A 21,323-nucleotide genomic window follows, 5' to 3' on the forward strand; every position below is an offset into this window, starting at 1 on the left:
CTTTAGTATGGTGAACCCCACGTCAGAGCGAGGGCAAACGCAAGGGCAGCGCCGTAAGGCGAAGGGAGTTGACACACTCGAGGGTTTCGGGGAATATGGTCGGAGCATACACTTTCGTACGAGGACGGAAACGGGATCAGAAAGAAATTTGGGTCACTCAAGTATCCTGAAGTGACCTAAATGCGAAAGCCACATTAATCCACCTTAATCTACCGTAATCCACCTTAATCCATCTTAAACCACCTTACACACCTTAATCCACTTTATCTACCTTCATCCAATTAAATTCACCTTCATTCACATCACTTCACCTTAATTCACGTTACTGCACCTTTAGTCCGCCTTATTCTAACTTCATTCATTCAAATAACTTTATTGAGTGCCCTGCGATTGGGTGGGGGGGGCTTGGACCCCGCATAGGCTTCGGCCAAGGGTTGTTGGCCCTTGGCAGCTTTCTCGGCTCACTGGATGGCCCAGAGTTGGTGCTGCAGGTCCGAGCTGAGCAACGCGGACTCCCAGCGCGCGCGGAGGCTGTCGCTGTTTGAGGCTGCATTACTGATATTGTGTATTATGCCCGTACATTCCCATAGGATATGCTCTAGGGTGGCTCTATAGAGTCGCAATGTCTGCCCTTGTAAGTAGTGTACAAATCTGGGCGTATTAGGTGCATGATAGCTGGACTCAGATAGGATATCGACATATAGAAATATGCAAAAAGCTGATGATGATTTTTCCTGCCACTCGTTGCGGACAACGCCGGCTGTTCTGCCTCATGGGACATATAATGTCTTCGCATTAACAAACAGGTGAGATTCCAGGCGACTATTATTTTCGAAGCTGTAAAGAAGCACTATAGGCACCGGGCGCTGGTCAGATGGCGTTACGGCTATTTTAGCATCCTACAAGATCTGCTTAAGCCAGCCGCTTGGGCTAGGTCAGAATTGAGACGCCATTCTGAACAGCAACAGGCGCGCGCCCGTTTGATGGCTTGCTTGAAGCTGACAAGCGAGCTTGCTTATCACGGCAGCAATCCACGGCAGCGTTCGAACGCATACGGCATGCATAGTTGTACATACAGGGTGTTTCGCTTGGGCCAAACTTTAAAAATATGTAAACGCTACGAAGCTAGACAGAACCAAGGTAACGTTGTTTGCCGTCGCTTGGAGATACTCAGATTATTTCTTGCATTCCGCCTAATTAGGTCATTCGTCTTAAATAATTAATCAACTTCTCAATTATTATAGTGAGATGAAAAGTGTGAAGGAGAAAATTGTAGAGCAACATGAGAAACTCCTGATACAGCTTTCTGTTGCTCAATACGTGCTACATGAAAGTGTTTTACCTAGCGTAGAAGTCCGCGAATACACACAAAATTGATGCTCGACTGGCCGCTCGAAGCACTTTACGTGTATTCGCGGGCATCTCTCACGCTCGGAAACTTTTATGTAGGACGTATTGAGCAACAGAAAGCTGTATCGGGAGTTTCTCAAGTTCCCCCACAATTTTCTCATTCACACTTTTCATTTAATTATAATATTTGAGGAGTTGAATAATTAATTAAGACTAATTATGAAATTAGGGGGAATGCAAAAAATGATCTGAGAAAATGATCGAAGCGACGGCAAACAACATTACCATGGTTCTGTCCAGCTACGTGGCATTTGCATATTTTTTTTTAAATCTTGGTGCATGATAGTTGGGACACCCTGTATAAACAAGACAACAGGGATGCTTGTGTTGTTGTCTAGTCTCACGTGTGATCATCGATCGTGGGGGAGGGGGAGGGGTTGACATTCCTTCTATAAGATAAAGTACCAACTAGGGCGCCAACGATCATACTCGAGTACTACACTAAATTGTTTAGGGCACTCTGACTGTTGTCAGTATTTCTTCTGCGGAGGGTTTTAGTCTTCATTTAATGAAAAATAATGACAGATTAAGAACGTCGTGCCAGTACTGTAGTGTCATATTAACGGCCCCGCTTTTCCTTTTTCTTTTTCTCTCACTTCTACGAGAAACCCGCCGGCACAATGTGCGCGCAATCTCCGGCGGGTGTCAATGGCTGTCGTGCTTACGCACAGGGCTTGCGCATACCTTATCGCTCTAAGGCCGGCATGGAGGATCTGCATACGAAGCGTACGTCCTCAAGAAAGGCTGCGGTACAGTTTGAAGTGTTTTCAATGCTCGATATACATACTGTTTAGGTCCGTGCACCACCAAGCGCGTGCCGACACCCTACTGAAGAACACACACACACACGCACACGCACACGCACACGCACACGCACGCACGCACGCACGCACGCACGCACGCACGCACGCACGCAGACAGACAGACAGACACACACGCACACAAACACGCACACGCGCACACGTACACGTACACTTATGTTCCATAATATTCTGGTCTACTGATTATTTTCCCATGACAGTGAAATCAAATGATGAAGTTTGACGTTCCAAAGCAACACAAGAGCTTCCAAGACACGTGAACCGCGGTGACAACACGCCACATTGCGTAGTGGCATCCTATAACAATAAGCTTTCGCTCAAGTTGTACACTAAAGAATAACGTTCTATGATTTCTGCCGTTAAAAAAAAATAATAATTCTGGCGTTCTCTTCATGTTGGTGCACCATGTAAGTTTTCCCACGGAAGGATTTTCAAGTACCGCAGAGCGTTGATCAAGCACGCAATTTTGATGCTTTTTTTTTTCGGTATCTACGTTACCGCAGGTAATTACGCAGACTGCTTGCTGCCTACGTTCCCGCACCATAAGCAAGAGAGTTAGTTCCTTCTCAACGGCAGATATATTGTGACGCACCTCAATACAATATACTAAACGCATATTTGTCTCGCAGCCTCGGGGGTATTGACTTGGTAACTCAGATAACGCAGTTCTTAGTCCACTTACTTATCTGGATTGAATGGCATCGTTGCCTTGTATCTCGCACAGAACACATGACTGAAATGTAACGGTAATGTTATATAGATTGCACTATGTAAGCGTTGTCTTATCTTTGCCTTTGTTGGATCAGCACGTCATCATCGTGAATTATCAGCCATGCACTAAGGGCAAAACTGAGATATTGAATTTTAAAAGAAAGTTATATAATAAATTTACTTATCTATTTTTTCCGAATCAGGAACTCAACCTCAGCAAAGGTTGAGTAAGATTATGCAACGACAGTTCAATGGTATTGTAATCTAGTTCCGAGAATTCAACAATGGACGAATGTACATTGTGCTTGCTGCGACGGCCGAGCCTCCGATTATTAAGTATAGTGAATTGATTAAAAAACAGTTTTTGCTAACAAAGCTCCGTATAGCAGTGGCTCACATCGGAATGTGTGCTATAATCACCAAGACGATAATTAACAAAATTTAATAACTTATAAATATATAGATAACCTCAAGGAAAGTGCTGTAATTGCAGAATTGAAGCACGACAGTGTTGAAACACATTTTGCTCGAAATGGTATGCCTTGCACCAGTATGGAAAAACAAGCACTAAATGTATTAAGCGAAATGCATTGATTTTCCTGTAATATCCTTCCGTGCACTCGAAAAATCCAGTACGGCAGAAGACTGTATTACAGATGTACTTCGCTGCAGATTTTAAGTTATTTAGTGTTTCTCGAAACTGGTGCAAGACTCTGAGTTCCTAGCAAGAGGTCATGCTTTGAGTACTGGCTGACTTGGTATTTAACTTAAATGTTAATTAGTGAAATGTGTTAAACGATAATCGGTTGATCGATTATCACGAAAATGTTTGATGTCCACCGCTGCTATGCGGGCTTCGTCAGTGAAAATTATCGCTTTTCTTTCGAGCCCTGTATATTTAATAATGTCAGACATCTAACGCATACAAAAACAAGCAGCCGACGCGCTATGGTATTAGCACCAGAATGCCTTTTAGAGCGATGGCTACCAAGTACAAACCCAGAACACGCCTGGTTCCGTAAATCTGACCTTCAAGCTCAGCCAAATTCAAACTGGGACTTAGCCTGCCACTACCGGCGGCTGCTGCGTACGCCGCGCCCATATCTTGAAAGGGATCTGCGATGTGGACAAAGTGCGCCGAGTGCTGGTAGCTTCGTATGCGCTGTGCTTTTGGCGCTTAGTTCGCGTTGAAGTGAGACGTAGCATGAAGGTCAATTCGCCCGCTGCTGCTGCCGCGCCGAGCAGCGTATCTGTGTTTTGTGGCGCAATTGTGTATATATATATATATATATATATATGTGTGTGTGTGTGTGTGTGTGTGTGTGTGTGTGTGTGTGTGTGTGTGTGTGTGTGTGTGTGTGTGTGTGTGTGTGTGTGTGTGTGTGTGTGTGTGTGTGTGTGTGTGTGTGTGTGTGTGTGTGTGTGTGTGTGTGTGTGTGTGTGTGTGTGTGTGTGCGGTGTAGTTGCTGAAGGCGCCGAGCAGCGTCTGTGTCCTTTCCCAAAGCAAGCAAAACCGTGCTATCGCTCGACAAACTTGGTTTACCCGCGTTCAACCGCGGCAAATTTTTATGTAGAATTAAATATCGTCTTCCGCTTTCTTTTTCAGCTTTCTGCTGTCAATAGCTCTGAATTCTTCCAGTGCGTCCGCGTTATTCTGTCCAAGTTCACAGCTTTGTCACGTAGCGTCAAATGTGTGTGTGTGTGTGTGTGTGTGTGTGTGTGTGTGTGTGTGTGTGTGTGTGTGTGTGTGTGTGTGTGTGTGTGTGTGTGTGTGTGTGTGTGTGTGTGTGTGTGTGTGTGTGTGTGTGTGTGTGTGTGTGTGTGTGTGTGTGTGTGTGTGTGTGTGTGTGTGTGTGTGTGTGTGTGTGTGCGTGCGTGCGTGTGTGTGTGTGTGCGTGCGCGTGCGTGCGTGCGCGCGCAGTTAAATTCTACGCTGCGTAGGCAGTTAAACAGCCCGTAAGTTACAGCCCGTAATCAACCCTCTAGCTTCCGAGTTATGTCCTGGAAACTTGCACAAAGTACACCCCCCCCCCCCTTATTTTTTTATCATCGCTGGTGATTTGCATGTAGTGTCCTCATTGAAGAAAGGTCCAGTGAATGGATTATTTGACTTACTTCAGGTATATTTGGGCCGATGGCTAGGGGCGACGGAGGAGAAGGATTTCTCTCCTGACGTTCATTGACTGGTGTTTCTAATAAAGTTCCTCCTCCTTCTCCTCCTCCATGAAGAAATTTAATAACAAAACTGTGTTTGCAGAAAGACCGTTTTTTCTCCAAACACCATAGCATTCTTCAGAAATATTCTCTCAACGTGTGACAGCAAAACAAACGTAAATTCCGAAGCAAAGTAACATGACTTGTTCCAGCAAGCAAAGCGTGCTGGAACTTGTGGTGGGGGACGAGTAGGATTTGTCCTTAGCGACGTTGGCACATATTTCTATAGGACGAGTACAGCTCGGGGTTTTGGGGTCGAAGTATTGAAGGCCAACTCCAATGAAATTTTCGACCGCGTACGAAGCCTAACTTTAGATACTGTAGATACAGAGCAAGCCTCCGTGCAAAATTTAACGCTTGAAGCATGAATGGCTGTGTCACGAAAGGCACGTAAAATTGGACACTTTTGACACCTGAAACTCAAAAATTTCAGAGCCCTTCCCCTGTCGAGAAAATGGGGGTAAGCGAAGCTTGTGGCAAGACGACACTGTCGCAGGCGTTCCGCTTCGTTTGCCCTAAACTGAGGGTCGGCGGCTCTTCGCTGACGTTTGGCCTCAACATCGCGGTCCCGCAACTCGGGGTCCGCGGCTCGTCACTGACGTTTCGCCTGGGCTTCGGAAGCCCTCACGCTAGAATAGGACGACCAAGCTTCGCTTACCTCCTTTCTCTCGACAGGGTAAGGGCTGGTGACCTTGTCTCTTTGGGTCCTACGTGTGACAAGGGTACTTCAAGGGCGCGTTACAGGTCCCCGAGCCCGTATACGGGTATGTGCCATTGAGCTTGGACCCTCTCTTCACTATCACCAGGATCGGCCTACTTTTCAGCGTGACACCATCACCACCACCACCACCGCCGCCGCCGCCGCCGCCTACACCTGTGAGCCTCTAAAGCTTCGCTTAAAATAAACGACGCCATCACCGCTTGCTGTAAGTGTCGCACGACCTAGAATGCACGGCACCTCGGTATACGACCTTTTTTAACCTTGGCCACGGCGTGACCTTGGCAGAGCCGGGCGGTTGCTGAGTAAGTCAGCAGAGGCCCTTCTCGTAGTTTCTAGAGGCCAACACGACACCGATTTTGCTCTGCCGACTGTTGGCGACAGCCTTTTCCTTCCTTTAAACCGTTGGCCACAGCGTTTTCCGTCCTCTAAACTGCTGTTACCATCAGTCGGAAGACCAAAATCGGCGTCGTGTCGGCCTTGTGTGAAACAGCCTTAATGGTTTTCGTGTAAAGGTCTGCGGACTCGGGTCTTCTGTGCACGTATGAAGGTGCCAGAATCAGCTAAAAATAACTTACGAGAAAAAGCTTTGCGTGCCTTTCTAAGGGGGTTCGCTTACACCTTATCTTTAATATTGTGCACGTGAAGCCTATCTTCTTTTGCCTTCTTTCCGTCCGAGATACTTTGGACAGAGAACTTCGTTATCCGCTTGACCAGTTCAATATCCGAGAGGCTGGAAGGAAAATATTCCCGTAGTAGTATTGTATTGAGCTATGGCCTTGTATCTGCTACAATGCGCGTGGACTCTCTTTCTATCTCTATCCTTTTGGATTTGCCTTCTTTCTTTCCATTTCTCATCCCACTTCCCCCTGCAGGGTAGCCAACCGCACGTCCGGCTGGTTAACGTCCTTGTCCTTTCCTGGTTCTTTTTTTCTCTCTCTCTCTCTCTTTAACAGCCTGCATAGACCTGCCAAATTTCTGTTTGTGTATTTTAAAAGAGATATGACGATGCGTTCAAAGTTAAGGACACAGGCCTTGGACGCAGGCTACGATCGAACGGCATATTGGTTCGTAGTTGTCCTCGGTTCCGGACGGGGATTTATCGTTCTCGGCATCGAACTTGGCACATCGCACAGCGTCGGTACACAATTCTATGGCTTTGCTCGGCCTGTGTGACCGGTAGCCCTTTACACATGTCGAGCGATAAAGCTTCTATGTTTACTCGAGACGTCACGCGCAATTCTAGGTAACTCGCTGCGTTCTATGCAGTCGTTGTGCAACAGATGTGCATATATGCCCTTCGCGCCTTTGTCGCAAGGTCGTGCGCAACATGGGATCTTTAAATGCACAGTTGTTTGTTAGAAGAAAGCGCGGCAAAATACGCTAACGAACAGCTGGCTATCACAAAATTATCAAAGCGACAAATTCACACCGAGTTAAGGAATATCGAAAGTTCCCCGACGATTACGATACTCCCTATAATGCGAAATTTGAGCGCAGCTTTACGTGTTTTCATTTCGCGATATATTGGCCAGCGCGGACAATCACGTTACAGGCGGAGCGAAGTGTGGCGCGACTAGCGCGCTAATCTGGAGATCGCGAGAGCCAGGTGGCGCGTGGGCCCTATTCTATTCGCAGCAGCCCCCGCCGACAGACCTCCCGGACGACGCGCGCTACTTTGGCGCCATCTCGTAGCCATCGTCGCCGCGTTGCGGGTTTCTTCTCACGCTTTCGCCGTACCCTCCTCCGCCAATGCTGACTCTCGACGCAGGAACAGGCGCCTAAGAGCTGCGCTCTAAAAAGATGAAAGGAACAATGAAACATTCAAAAATAACCTTGGCGAATATTCTGCGAAATACCGAAATAAAGCTCCTTGTAATTCTGGAGTTCTTTAACTGCATCTTTTCTTATGGCTTACAATTAAATTGGCATTTCTCGACGTTTCGGGCATGTTTGAAATGAGGAAGTGCGTGTAGTCATGTGCTCACGAGAAACTGGTCGCAGATTTTACGAGCACGATATACGGGCGATTAAAAAAAATCGAACTCTCCTAGACTTGAGGAACCGTGGCTGCTGTGTTACCTACATTTTAAAAACCAGCACGCGTCACTTAAACAATAATGTTTAAGTGACGCAGTATCATTTTTGACAAGCCACCGGCGTCACTCCGACCAGACGTTTCTATCGCCGTAAACAAGGAGGAAAGGCACAAATACCATATTTAGAAAAAAAATAAATAAAGTAATTGTTCTTGATAATAACGCGATTCGATTGGCTGTCAAGTACAGCCTACGTCGTGGTGTACGCGCCTTACAAAATGACGTGACGTGCCGTCATTTTGACAGTCCAATGCTTGGAAATCCAGCTGTCAAGAATTTTCCCGTCATTTACTATATATAGCACGTTTCTAGCCCGAGTTTTACGTCGATTCGCACTTTTTTCGGCCCTGTTGCGAGTGCGAAAAGGCTCGTCACTTCTCAGAGACCACGCCGACCACGCTTCGAGCTGGCCGCATGCAGCCTAGTTTAACAAAAACGGACTCTCCGTGTGCCGTGGGACGTAACGCTGGAAGCAGAAGGAATCGGCGACGCCGATCCGGAGAGACCTAGCTCAGCCGCGAAAAAGCGTCACCGTCGGTTCTGCTGCGTCGTGAGCTGCCGCGAGCAAGAAGGCCTGAATCCCAACATCAGATTCTACCATTCTTTTTTTCAAGGCCTCACGAAGCGGAGCGTCGGGCGCGCTGGTTATAACTTCATTACCCCACCATGAGCAGCACAGATTTGAGAGTTGAATGTGCTCATCCTTGACCTCAAGCCAGCACGTTGAGGCAGCGCAGCAAGGCAGTATTGATAACAGTACATCGATGTTCGAGCGCTGTCATTAAAAGCTACATCAAGCGAGCAGCGCGATTCGCACGTAGTATACGTTACTGCGAGCTCATATGCATTGCGTCAGTTATTTATAAGTTGCTAAAGGGACAGATGGCCGCTACTATAGAGCGCAGGCATGACTACTTGTTTAGCGGCATGCAGTCAACAAATATTGCAGGAGGCCCGCCGTTTCGCGGCATGCTGAAGGAGCGGTGCCGTCGCGGCGCTTACGATCGTGCGCTCGAGCAGTTTGTACATCGCGGCAAGCTGAAAGACCGCTGCCGTCGCGGCGCGTACCGTCGTGCGCTCGAGCAGTTCCGTACACATGGTGTCTGCATATCGCTGCTGTGAATTCGTTTAGAGCAAGCATTTCCTCGCGTTTGTGCGCCTGAATCTAGCAGCGTGCGAACCTTACCTGAAGTTCAACTTCGTACGTGACTCGCTTCACTTGCGCTTGACACCGCGCTTAAACTTCGCCGCTTATTTCTTGAACAGCGTACACGTATTCGGCGTTGCATAATTTCTCGCTTTTACGCAGCGTGCCACCCCTAAAAAAAAAAAAAAAAAGCCTTCGGCGCCTGATATTCGCTGCAAGCCGTGGTACAACACAACCGAAAGTGGCGGGTCCATATTGCCACGAAAACTTGGCCACATTCAAGTTGCGCGCCCTTCGTATTAGACACTGTGCACGCCGTACCGTGGTGTTGTTCAGCAACAACAGGCAGCGATCTTCGTGGCACGAGCACCCGGTTGGACCGGGCTCGCATGCGCCACGCGCACGAGGCAGCATTCGAGAAGAAAGAAGACGGTTGGACGCCAGCTTTAGAACGCGACTGCCGCGCATTCTTCACGACCGCAGTGACCTTTAGTCGTGGGCACAGGTTCGCCCTCAATAAAGATCGTTGTTTTGTTAATCCTGTGTTCCTCAACATTGTTACAATATTGTAAACGTGCTTTCCGAAGCAGACGGCCGAGCTTGGTAGTACCCAGTTTCGGATTGAGGGCGCTTTTTAGCACCATTTTTGCAGCGCCCCCTGGGCAACGCAGAAGCCCCATCCCTATAGTGCCCTGGGTACAACTTCGATGCAGTGACTATTCAGTGACTAGTAGGTTGCAGTGACTAGTAGTATCAGACGTTCCTGTAGAGAGTCCCTCGAAGAGTTCCTCAAGCCGCGAAGAGGAATTAAAAATTCTTAAAATCTCAGGTTCGGCATCTGCACGCTTTTAATGACTCTGAAGATACAAGAAATGTGATTAAATTACATTTTCTATGGACGCAGTTAACTGGCACCTGAAGCGGCTATTTACGTATTTTGTTACTCCTTTAAGGGTAGCCGGTTTTCTGTCTTCGTATACTCTACTCCATACTTCAGCTGCTATCTCTGAAATTTATTTTTAAGGTCTCATTCATTACTTCTATGCTATCCTCGTACTTCTGTTATAAAGCTTCGTAGTTTTTCGCTGAAAATGATCCGAGCTCTCCTGCTTTTCTCCAAACTGCGCACAGGGAATCTGTAGACTGCCTAATATCTTTCATACGAGAGTGGTTCACTGGTCGGATGATTCAGTAAATACTTTTCTTTGTCACTTTGATTGCCTATATGGTTTGTCGCTTTACCTTGCGGACGAAGTTACGAACGCATTTCTGTATTCCTGCTTCTACACATGCAGCGAGCACCTTGGCACGAACCTTGGGGGTAATAGCATTCCTCCGAGATATAGAAGGCGCTGCCTGATAAGAAACGTCAAGCAAATGTTAGAAAAAAAAAATAAGAAGAAGCGGCAAGCCGCAGGGAAAGGCTCTGCCAAGGAAGTGGCTGATAGAAGGCCACTTCAACAGGTAGGTCTTTGGATTCCAGAAAGATCAGAGCCGTGGGTGATTTCCGCCGGCACGCTGTCTGCTCTCGAACCGTGTGTGCCGAGTGAGCTCTAGCTTTATGCCTACATTTCGTTACTTATTTTAAGGTAGCACATCCTGTTTACACTATATCGCGGGCCAACTATCGGCATTGGTAATCCACGTAAGTGGCCTTCATACACCCGGTTATGCTGCGGTAGAAGCCCCGGCCATGACGTTCGGGGGCTTCATGCTACACTGTAATGTCCGTCAGGCGTACGACGAAGACCATACGTGATCCATTAAAAAAAAGTCAAATGTTTTCCTCACTCTCATATAAGGCATGTAACTGCAGACAGCGATTCCTCAATTGTAATGATCTTACAGCCAAGTACCTGATATTAAGCCATCCGGAAAGATAATTTCTAGGAAAATAGAAGGGCACTGAGGAGATATCCTAGCGATGATGAGGATGGCCGGGGTTTGTGGCACCGCACAGCCTGAGTGTTCGATGTGTTGTGCTAATAACTGGTGGCCACATTGCTGCCCCCAGCGACGGCTCCAGCTGCCGTAAGCGACCACTGAGGTCACTGCCGCTATTTGTTTGGCACTGCGTATATGTAGGGGGCGCGCTGTACTATAAACACATAAGTGTTTAAAGAGTTTCGCACCTTCAGATCGTAGTTCTGACCATGTTTTGGCACTCAACAATCAGAACCACTTTCAGTGTACTTCCTTTCTTGAACGCTGTTCGCTTGGCACTTACATGCCGGGAGCGCTATATACGGGGATGCCAGCAGATGGAATTCCGCCATGTTGACGTTTTGAGCCAATGAGAAAGGCCGTGGCGGCCCTGTTCAGAGCCAATCACAGCGAAGAAGGCGGCGAATTCTCACCTTGAATTCTCACCCCGGCAAATTCTCACTTTGAATCGTGGCGGAATTGGACGGTCCAGAATAGCAGCCGTCGATCGACGGAGACATGCATGTCGTCTCAGCGTCCCGTAAAGTACACGATGAGCAGGACATGCTGCTCAGTGTTTAAAGAAAATTAAATGCACACAATATTGATGACGGTAATTGCTGCGTGAGAAATTTACACGCCTCGGCGTCGTACTGTGTAGTCTGCTTGCGCCCAATCAGAGCGAACGTATATATATCCATCCCGCAGTCGACGCGCGCGCAGTGCCTTAATCGCGCTGTCACAGAGCTTCTAAAGCGGGGCCTACGGGTTAAATATCAGTCATGATGTGCCTTATCTCCTTCTTTCCTTCTCCCCACCAAGGCCTCGATTAGAGAGCGACCGATTTATTAAAATCGTATCGTACCCCACTGCGGGGGTCCGAGAACACTCGAAAATTGTGTAAAATGTCGCACTCTGAGAAAAGTTTGCACCCTTGGGGTTTATCTTATTGTTCTCAAAGAAAGAATCGTCATCTACCTTTTATGCCTTTCTTCTATAACCTCTAACCTCTCTAACCTCCACTTTACAGCTTGTATCCTTCAGCGGCCTAGTGTTTACTTTGTGCAAACGTATTTTGGACTTAAATACCGCATTTCTCACCAAACGCCTTGGGCTGCATGCCGTGCCATCCGCCAAGCACATACCTTGAGAGAGAGAGAGAGAAAGAGAGAGAGAGCAAGAGAGACAAAGAGACTAAATTATAAGTGAAATGCAGGGAGGTTAAACAGGACTGAGTCTGGTTGACTAACCTGCACAAGAAAATGGGAAAAAGGAGAGGAAAACATTAAGAGAAGGAGTGAAATTATGAAGTTTATGCGTTTTACAGTCAGAACTGACGCAGCCTAGCACCCAAGCAAGCTATGTACAGCACTTGAGTCGACATTACAGAAGTCGCACCCACCTCATTTCACGCACCGTCGTTTGCATTCACACACCTCCAACTTTTCATTAAAGTCGGGAATTATATCTCACCGCTGTGACTGTCACCCGTGCACTTATATTCTTCCCGCATCGGTTACTTGTCGGGCTGAAACCGCAATCACGGGTTAAAGTCTGACTCTCTCCCCAGGCTTTTATTTAGGGCATTCAGCATCCCGAAGGTTGGGATAAAGTTTGATTTGATTTCATTGTCCTTGTGCTTCGAGTTGTCGATAACGCGCCCTCGCGCTGCGATCTGCTGGCCTCCTGGTATAGCTCAGATGATAGAGCGACCGCCCCGGAAAGGCATTGGCCCCGGGTTCGAATCCCGGACCAGGGCGAATTTATCTTCAACTATACGAAGCTTTGTTTCTGAGAAACCTGTGTGGGTTTCCTTTCTAGCTTCGTGCTATACATACGGGTGGATGCCAATTTTTCCTTTCTTGATTTGATTTAAAGTTTGATTTGAACTCGTCGCCGCCATTCTTTACAGCTTCCGTGTGTGTGACCTTCACTTCGCTGTCCTCAACCGCAGGCACAACCGAATCCGCTCGCTGCCGGAGGACATGTTCAACGACATGCCCGCCCTGACCCTGTTGGACGTGAGCAACAACTGCCTGCAGACGCTCTCCGAGAGCTCCATGGCGCCCGTGCTTAGGAACCTGAGGCTACTCGAGATGAGCAGTAAGTGCTCGAGGTTTCTTAACTATAGGACACCGTTGTTTCTCCTTCTATGCGAGCACATAGTGTTCTCGTGCACTGTAAAATAATTGACACCCTTAAATGTGAAAAAGAATGTAAATCTGCTCATTGCTCCCACCCTTGCACCCTTTTTGAGTTAAATCTGTTCATAGCTACCACACTTACACCCTTTTGAGTGTAAAAGTGTGAGTTATAGAGTGATTCACACCTTTTTTCACATTAAGGGTGTAAATTATTTTACAGTGTGCTATTGAGCACGAGGTGATGAACCGTGATCGTGACCAAAAGTGATCGTGTATCTGTGCTTTCTCTCTTTCTCGACTTTCCCCCTTATTTTTCTACCTTCCCATCCCTTGCAGTGTTGGGTAGCAAACCAGATTTCCTGCCGTGGTTCACCTCCATACCTTTCTCTCTTCATTTCCTCTTCCTTCCTTTTGTGATGGACGTCGTTCTGTCCGTTGCGAAACGTTGCTACGTAGCAACGGAATGACCTTGTTGCATCAAGGGGCTCCCTGATTGTTCTAGTGTAGAGCAGACTTACTCTTTCTGTTTCGTCAGAACCGCACATGACGGCCGTGCCAAAATCGCGGCAAATCACGAGGCACATTCGATCGCGCTCTTCACGCCAGGCTCATCACGCGGTCGCTTCTTGGATATCAAAGCGCGGAACCCTCGAACGCGTAACATAGCAATTTACGTCACGATGTCACGGTCGTAAGGACTTGCCAGAGTCACGAGTATAAGCAGCCGAAAGGCCATTTCAATTCAATGTCACTCCATCCGTCGCATCGCTGTCTATTGGCGGCGGCGGTATTCAGATAACGGCTGAACGCCGCGCGCCTCTCTCACCAAGCTGCATGCACCTCTGCAAGTTTCGGGGAAATCCCACGTGCCTACGCTCTCGTCGCGGAAATTACCTTGATAGAGACGACATTTTGGCATTGTTGCGCGATATGTCCTAATTGAAAGCTACGGCGCGCTATAGTCATTTTCTTGGCTCTTCGTTTTTGAAGTCCACCCGCCGCTGTGGCTTACACTGTAAAATAATCTGCCCACTTAAAAGTGAAAAATTGTGTGAATAAGTCTGTTACTCGCATCCTTACACCCAAAAAGGGCATGAGAGTGTGGGTTATGGGCAGATATACACCATTTTTTTTTTACATTTAAGGGTGCAAATTATTTTACAGTGTAATTGCTGTGGCGTAGATCTTTGGATCTACACTAGGTGGCGGGTTCAATTGCCTGTCGCGACGGTCTCAATTCCATGAGACAGAAATGCAGAAATCCTTTGGACGTGATTTGGACGAGTTTTATTTTTTTATTTATATGATATAAGGAGATGTTCACGCAATAAGGCGCCGGCTACTCCTTAGCCTTTTGAATGGGCCTAACCTACAACATACAGGGTTCAATATTACATGTCAAACAACCTTCTCATACAAGCATTAGAACATTAAAAAAAAACTTGTCAAGCAAAGTTTTCACAGTAACAATACAACGTAAAAAAATACTTGGTACATACAATAAAGAAGTTAAATAACTCCACGGCACTGCACAAGAAGGTATCAAAAATACAAATAATACTGTCACCCAACAACTCTAATCAGCTGCTGGTGCACACATCGTGTAAATGCATTATCACATATAGTCAGAACAGAATAGTCAACGTAACATAATCCACAAACACATACACATGCACAGCGACGTTAAAATAAAGGGACTATATTATAAGCGTTAATAACGGCCAACAATGCCGCTGTCTTCGAGAAAAGTTTTTAACGCTTTTAAAGCGCTCTTTCGCAGGGCCGTTGTAGACCAAGGGCCCAAAAGTTTCCTTAAACTGAAAGGTCTGCGGTCTAATGTCATTAGAGTTGATTAAGTCGGCGTGTTGGTGTGTCGTGATGTGGGCAATCTAAAAGGATGTGATGTATATCTTTATCTACAAATCCACAATCACATTCGGGGCTTCCGCACGGCCAATTCTATGTATGAAATGTTTTGTGTAGGCAGTGCCTAGCCTTAATCGATGAATAAAGGTTTACATATTTCTTGGACGCGTGTTAAAGAACGCATGTTAAAGAACCTCCTGTGGTAAAAATTAATCCCCGGCCTTCTAACACATAACGACCCGCACGACCCTCTGGGCCGTTTAGGGATGTTGAACTCAACAAATTAAATTTATTTTCTCAAGTCCGCGCGTGCCTTATAACTTGTGGGATCACAAAAGCGTGATTATAGACCTTTTATGAAAGGTTGCATAATTAAGGACTACGCACAGGGCTTGAAACTTCTCCTGTGGCCCAGTGACTAACATTCTGTTTCTGACCGCAATTAGGTCGTGGGTTCGATCTCCTGCCACTGTTCCGACGGCTGGCGGAACGCGAAAACTATATGAGCAGGTTGCAGTTTCAGAGACTCGGTGAAGATTTCGGGCTCAATAAGTTACACGAATCAGTCATGCTGGGGCATAAAAGTTGTATAAACCGGAGTTAAGTGTCGCAGACAGACTGGCCCATCGACGTTTCGATAAGTATACCTGACTTTGTCAAAAGCGGCCTTGTCAACCTTGGCGTGTTAGCTTTCACGGGTTAGTAGAGTGACGTCACGTGGTGTCGCTGTCCCGTTAAGCCTAACTCGCCAAGGATGACAAGGCGACCTTTGACAAAGATAGGTCCACCTATCGAAACATCGGCAGCCCGTCTGAGGCATTTTACCCTCGTTTAAAAAACTTTTATCTCACCGCATGTTTCCATCGGTCGGCCCCCATTTTGACTTTGGAGCAATTAGTCATGATTACGGAGTTACAACATTACGAATTGTGCCCACATGCGGAGGCACGGAAGCGTAATTTTGGGTCTTTCTTCGTCTTCTTCTTCTTGGGCTTTGCCGCGCCATAAGCGTTCTCATTCTTATCAGAAAACCCACAGTGCCTGACATGGCGCGCCTACGTGCGTCAGTGCAGCTGCAAATGAGAACACGCGATCAGGCCTGTGAGGACGTGTCGCCACGCTTGGGCAATTAGCGAGGTCATTGCAGTGCTAATCAGGGTACAAAGAAAGCCGGGATGCAAAGATTCGTGGCCATTGTCATCTTATCTCTGCGCACAAGTGCTGCAGTTCAGGCTCGTGCCTTGATGTCTCCCATATCTTACTTGCTCTCTTTCTCTCTCTCTCAATCTTTGTTTCTTTCTCTCAAATCCTTTCGCGCGGATAAAGACGAGGGAATCGAATCTCGATAAACCTTTCAGTACAGTCGTAAACCTCTCTACGGTGATCTTTTTTTGCTCTGACGACGTGCTTGTAGCAAGGAACACGCCTTAAACTGCCGTTTTTTAAATCAACTAAAATAAAAAAAAAAAAACTGTTGAAAGTTTGCGCCTGTCCGGGTCCCTTCGTTCTCGCCTTTGTCTATACGTTACGCTGCTTTTAAGCAAAACGAGGGAATTGACGGAGAACGACGGCGTATATAATGAGGCTCTGACAAAAAAAAAAAAAAAATCCTTTCCTGATAGCAGTGGACGATATGTCCTCGTCGGGGTCTTTATGCGATAGCATTATACAGATTAAAACGGCCTTCGACGATGTCAGGGTGAGAGCGAAGGTGAGGAGGAGGAGCGGTGTAACCTACAGAGGCACGTGAGAGGAGGCGTGGCGGCGGCATTGCGCAGTGCGGTCTGTCGCACTACTCTGCGTAAGGGTAGTTATCGTAATTACGTGACGTTAATGGATAATAAAAAAAACAAATAAAAGAGAAATAAATGAAATTATGGATTTCAACGTCCCAAGGCAACACACGTGCTCTTCGAGTTCTTTAAGGTGCACACAAAAATAAGTATTTCTGCATTCCGCCCGCGTCAGAAGGCGACCGCCGAGAATCAAAACTGCGGCGTCCTGCCCGGAATGCCAAGAGCACAGGGCATCCAAGTCGCACACGAAAACCGCGGTTTATTGAACAGTACTGCTTACAGCCAATCGTCGTAAGGGCACAAGCGTTGCCCATTTCTCGCTTTATGCTTTATCTTTGCAATCTTTCCGCGCACGTGTCTCTTGGTAATGACAAGCGTCCTCTTTCGTTTTGAATTGCGCCCGTATGTCACTGCACTGCGTAATATAAGCGTCTCTGTATACATAGGGTCATGGAACCACTGCGCAAAAGGGTGTTGCGAGACCCGATGCGTAGATAGGCTTATCATCACTGAGCCTAGTATAGAAACAGCCATTGCAGAGTGCTTATTCTACCGCTAAATGGCGTGATTATGGTGCTGACGATCACGCGGAGTTCCTACAGCCGGTGTTGCGATACCTGGGGCTCAGATAAGCATGTCCTTGCGACAGTGCTCAGTATAGAATCAGCTTTGCACACTGATATCTCTTAGCTAATGACATGATTGTAAGGACGATGGTTGCCTGCACCATAATGCACGTAGTGAACGCGAACAAAAACGAATTCTCGTAGCAGTTCTATATGCATCTTTGCTGAACCACTGATCAAATCGAGGGCTTAAGGGACGCCGTTGTGATGGGCTTCGGGTTAATCTTGACCACCTGGAGTTCTTTGACGCGCAGCCAAATCACGGTATAGGCGGGAGTTTTCGCATTCCGCCCCCGTCAGAATTCGTGCGCCGCTGCCGGGAATCGAACCAGCAACCTCGTGCTCAGCAGCAGAAAGCCACAGCTACTAACTAGACACTGTGACGAGTGATCCGTTCGAAGACCAGAGAGGATATGACACTTTCCTGCCAAAGAAGTTCACACCAGCCTGACGCACAGTTATACCTCCGTACACTAATTCGTCGGTGCGACATATGCGTTTATCACATCGCAGTGCTTATCAGTGAAAAAACAAAAAAAAAAAAACAGGACATAGTTTGAGGTTGCAGGTTTTATTTCATTGCTCGCATTTCTCGAAGTGTTCGCACCGGAGCTCTTTTATTCAGTTTTTGCAACATGTATTGCGCGTCTATGCCTGAAATAATTACCCCGAAATGGCGTATAGACTTCGAGAGAGAGAGAGAGAGAGAGAGAAAAGTAGCAGTTTCGCCCGAAAGGCGAAGCATTGGTTGCGATAGCAAATTATTAGACAGCTAGACGAAGTAAGGCTAGTAGTTTTATCGGCCGTACAAACTGCTTGAAACATTCGCTTGCTAACTAAATTAACAAGCATGGTGTCCCGCGTGCACAAGCAAACATGAACGCATATCACTCGATGACCGCGCGAACACTCGCTGTCAGAACCCTGGCGCGATGAAGAGCGGCAACAGCGGCAAGTGACTTCCCCTTTGTGCTGCGTCTCGCTTCAAAGCGAACTTGGTGCGCGAGAACAAAGCGAACACTAAGCCATCGAGCTTCTCGAGTCGCTTCACGTTTGCTTCACGTTCAGTCGCTTCACGTTCACGAGTCGCTACACCTCCGCGATAGTAGAACGCGCGGGGGCCGCGCCATGCGCAGCCCGCACAGCCGCGGCCGTTGTAGAAGAGGAGATGCGCGCTAACCTGCCCCCCTTTGCCCTCCTAGCGTCACCTCGCTGCCCCCTTGCGCACGGAAAACGCCGCCGCACCAAGCCACCATTCTTCCCGGCTCACCCTCGCAACCTTTCCCTCGCACCTACTGCACACGGCGCACGGCCGCTGTCTTATCGCACTTGGACTTTATTTGGAACCTCACGGTGATGTCGACACCTGACGCCAATGGCGGAAATTCGCCTGCAGTGTCCATATAATTGCTATTACAATAAAGATGACTGCATATCTTCGAATCCGGACACGTATTCACACACAAAAAAAAAAAAAAAAACGTGGGCAGCTTGCACTATAGTGGCGCAAGGCTAGAGTAAACAACGGAGCTGGTGATCGACCTAACTGCTTCCAGGTTTTAGTACGCTTGGATAACTTTTGCTAGGAAATACTAGGATAAGTTTTGCTAGGTTTCCCCGCATTCAGAAATGCCAACGCTTGACTTGATTTAAATGACGCCTGTCGTGAATGCACCGAAGGAAACGCAATGAGCGTCTTGGGCACGTTCACGCCAGGCGTCATTTATATCAAGTCAAGCATGTGCTTCAAGCTAAGATGCATTTGTGAACATGGGGGTAAGTGCTGCTAGGCACGGTATTCCGAATCGCCTCGCCGCCGACGCGCAGATTCTCGCTTGGCCGCGTGACATGCTTCAAGATGAGCGGCTTCTCCTTCGGGTGTCCGGATCTTCTTTGGTCGTCCCATGTCAAGGGTACATGTACTCGGCACAGAGTCCAGAGTTCTGGGGCGGTATTTTGTAAGAGTCCACCTGATGGACTGTCCACTTCGGCTGTCGCCACTGGCCCCACCAGCACGCGCGAGAAGGAGCCACCCAGTCCTCCTTCTCGCGCGTGCCGTTGGGGCCAATGGTGACATCCGAAGTGGACAGTCCATTAGGTGGACTCTTACAGAATGCCGCCCCTGCCCCCGTCGTGGCGGCTCCGATCTTTAACTCCCGGTGACGTCACGACCAAGCTGCGCCTCCACACTTGCCGGGGCGTGGTTGGTCGAAACCTGCCGAACCGCCACCAGAGGCACCTGCTGCAGTCACGGACACCGCGAGCGTTCGGCCCGAACCCGGGGAAACGGGGAAACACGGACGGCGTCGGCAGCAGCTCTGCGCGTTGCCTCGTTGGTGCTGCTACAATTTTTTCGCGCTCTCTCTCGCTCTCATTTTCTTTTTCTCACTCCCGAGCATAGTGCGCGCCGCGCGCGTGCTCTCCTTCCCTCTCCTTAACGTCCCATGTCAAGGCAACATGTGCACGGCACGGAGAGGAGGCAAAGCACACGCCGCTCCGCGAGGTGGTTGCTAGGCAACCCAGGTGACTCACAGCTTAGCGAAGTTTTTTCCGACGCGTTACGGACTTACAGCCGGCTTACACAGCTCCGCTGTTAAAATTGTCTATGCAATAGGGTTTCCTCGCGGGCGGATGTTCGTGCGTCCGCCATTAATGATAGCTGTTGACATAATCATCGCCGCCGCTCTGTTCAATCCTGGGCGACAATAAGGGGGACTTTGACGAATACGGACCCCAAGTTTTCGGATGGAACTATGTGGCAGTGGAATCTGCAGCGTAGTCCACCAGTATACGACGTTCGTGACGTCACATTGCTGTAACGGGCTGTAACTATACCATCCTTCTTTTCTGTATCGCTTCGCAGATAACCAGTACTTCTGCGACTGCAACCTGACGTGGGTGGGCCGGGCGTTCACCAACTCCAACTACCTGGACAGGTTCTGGCAGCGCAACGACATCACGTGCAATGCGCCGCCGCACCTGTACGGCACGGACGTCCTAACGCTCACCGACGAGAACCTGGGCTGCGCCAACCTGGTCCCGCTCAGCATGCACTGAGAGTCCCCAACTGCGCCTGACACTACCAAGGAGCATCACGCCAGCTAGTCTTTCATGGAAGACCTCCGCACTGCGGCCAACGCTTACAGCCGCCCGTGTGTATTTATAAGTACAACGCCCAGCCGCTGCGACCTCCTGATTTGAAGAGTGCTTCGGACATTGTTCAAGACCGGAACACGGCGGAGCGCTCACGTACACATACTGCACCAGCTCGTGCTCTGTTAACAGTTCTCGTGCACCCTATTCTACGAAGACGCTTCGCATCCGACGCTATTCAGTCAGTGTTGTGGTAGCGAGAAGCTGGTGAACAATGCATCGGTGCCAAGAGCAGATCGCTCACTTGTTCGTAGTTCGCGGTCGTGGATCTGTGATAGATCGGACACTTCCCCATCGTTGTCGAGCGCAATGCGCGATATCACCGTCGCATCGATGTGGTCCATCTTCCCGCGTCAGCGCTGACCTTTCCAACATCGTGGACATGACGATACAATTGTGTGTGCCCTAACCCCCCACCCCCCTTGACATCCCATCCCCCTCTCTTTTCTTTTTCTCATTATCTTTCTCTGATAGCACCTGACACTCGATATATGCATAGTGCACCGTGAACTATCCAAGGAACATGTTGGCAGACAGGCGTCAGGTTTGTGCCAATACATGCGCGAGACGAGGATCCAGCTGGGCCCGTACTGTCAATCGGTCACTTTCTGGGATAATTTCACTTTGGCGCGATGTAAAGTCCAGCGCTAAGATCTCTCGCAAGCTGGAGTGGCGGGCATACTATAGCATTAATC

General features: G+C 48.2%; 1 protein-coding gene across 2 annotated transcripts in view; it reads left to right on the forward strand.

Moving 5' to 3' along the window:
• Nucleotides 1-21,315, forward strand: part of LOC119461151 (protein slit) — a 31,170-nt gene extending 9,855 nt beyond the window's left edge. Inside the window, exons 2-3 of one of the 2 annotated variants that reach the window (XM_037722362.2) lie at nucleotides 12,956-13,146; nucleotides 20,339-21,315. In XM_037722362.2, coding sequence (XP_037578290.1) covers nucleotides 12,956-13,146; nucleotides 20,339-20,532 — 385 coding nt within the window. In that variant the 3' untranslated portion in view covers nucleotides 20,533-21,315. The remainder of the gene's footprint in view (nucleotides 1-12,955; nucleotides 13,147-20,338) is intronic. The other variant, XM_037722363.2, reaches the window with a different exon arrangement.
• Nucleotides 21,316-21,323: the final 8 nt, after the last annotated feature.

Source organism: Dermacentor silvarum, chromosome 8, assembly GCF_013339745.2.
Source record: "Dermacentor silvarum isolate Dsil-2018 chromosome 8, BIME_Dsil_1.4, whole genome shotgun sequence".
NCBI lineage: Eukaryota > Metazoa > Arthropoda > Arachnida > Ixodida > Ixodidae > Dermacentor > Dermacentor silvarum.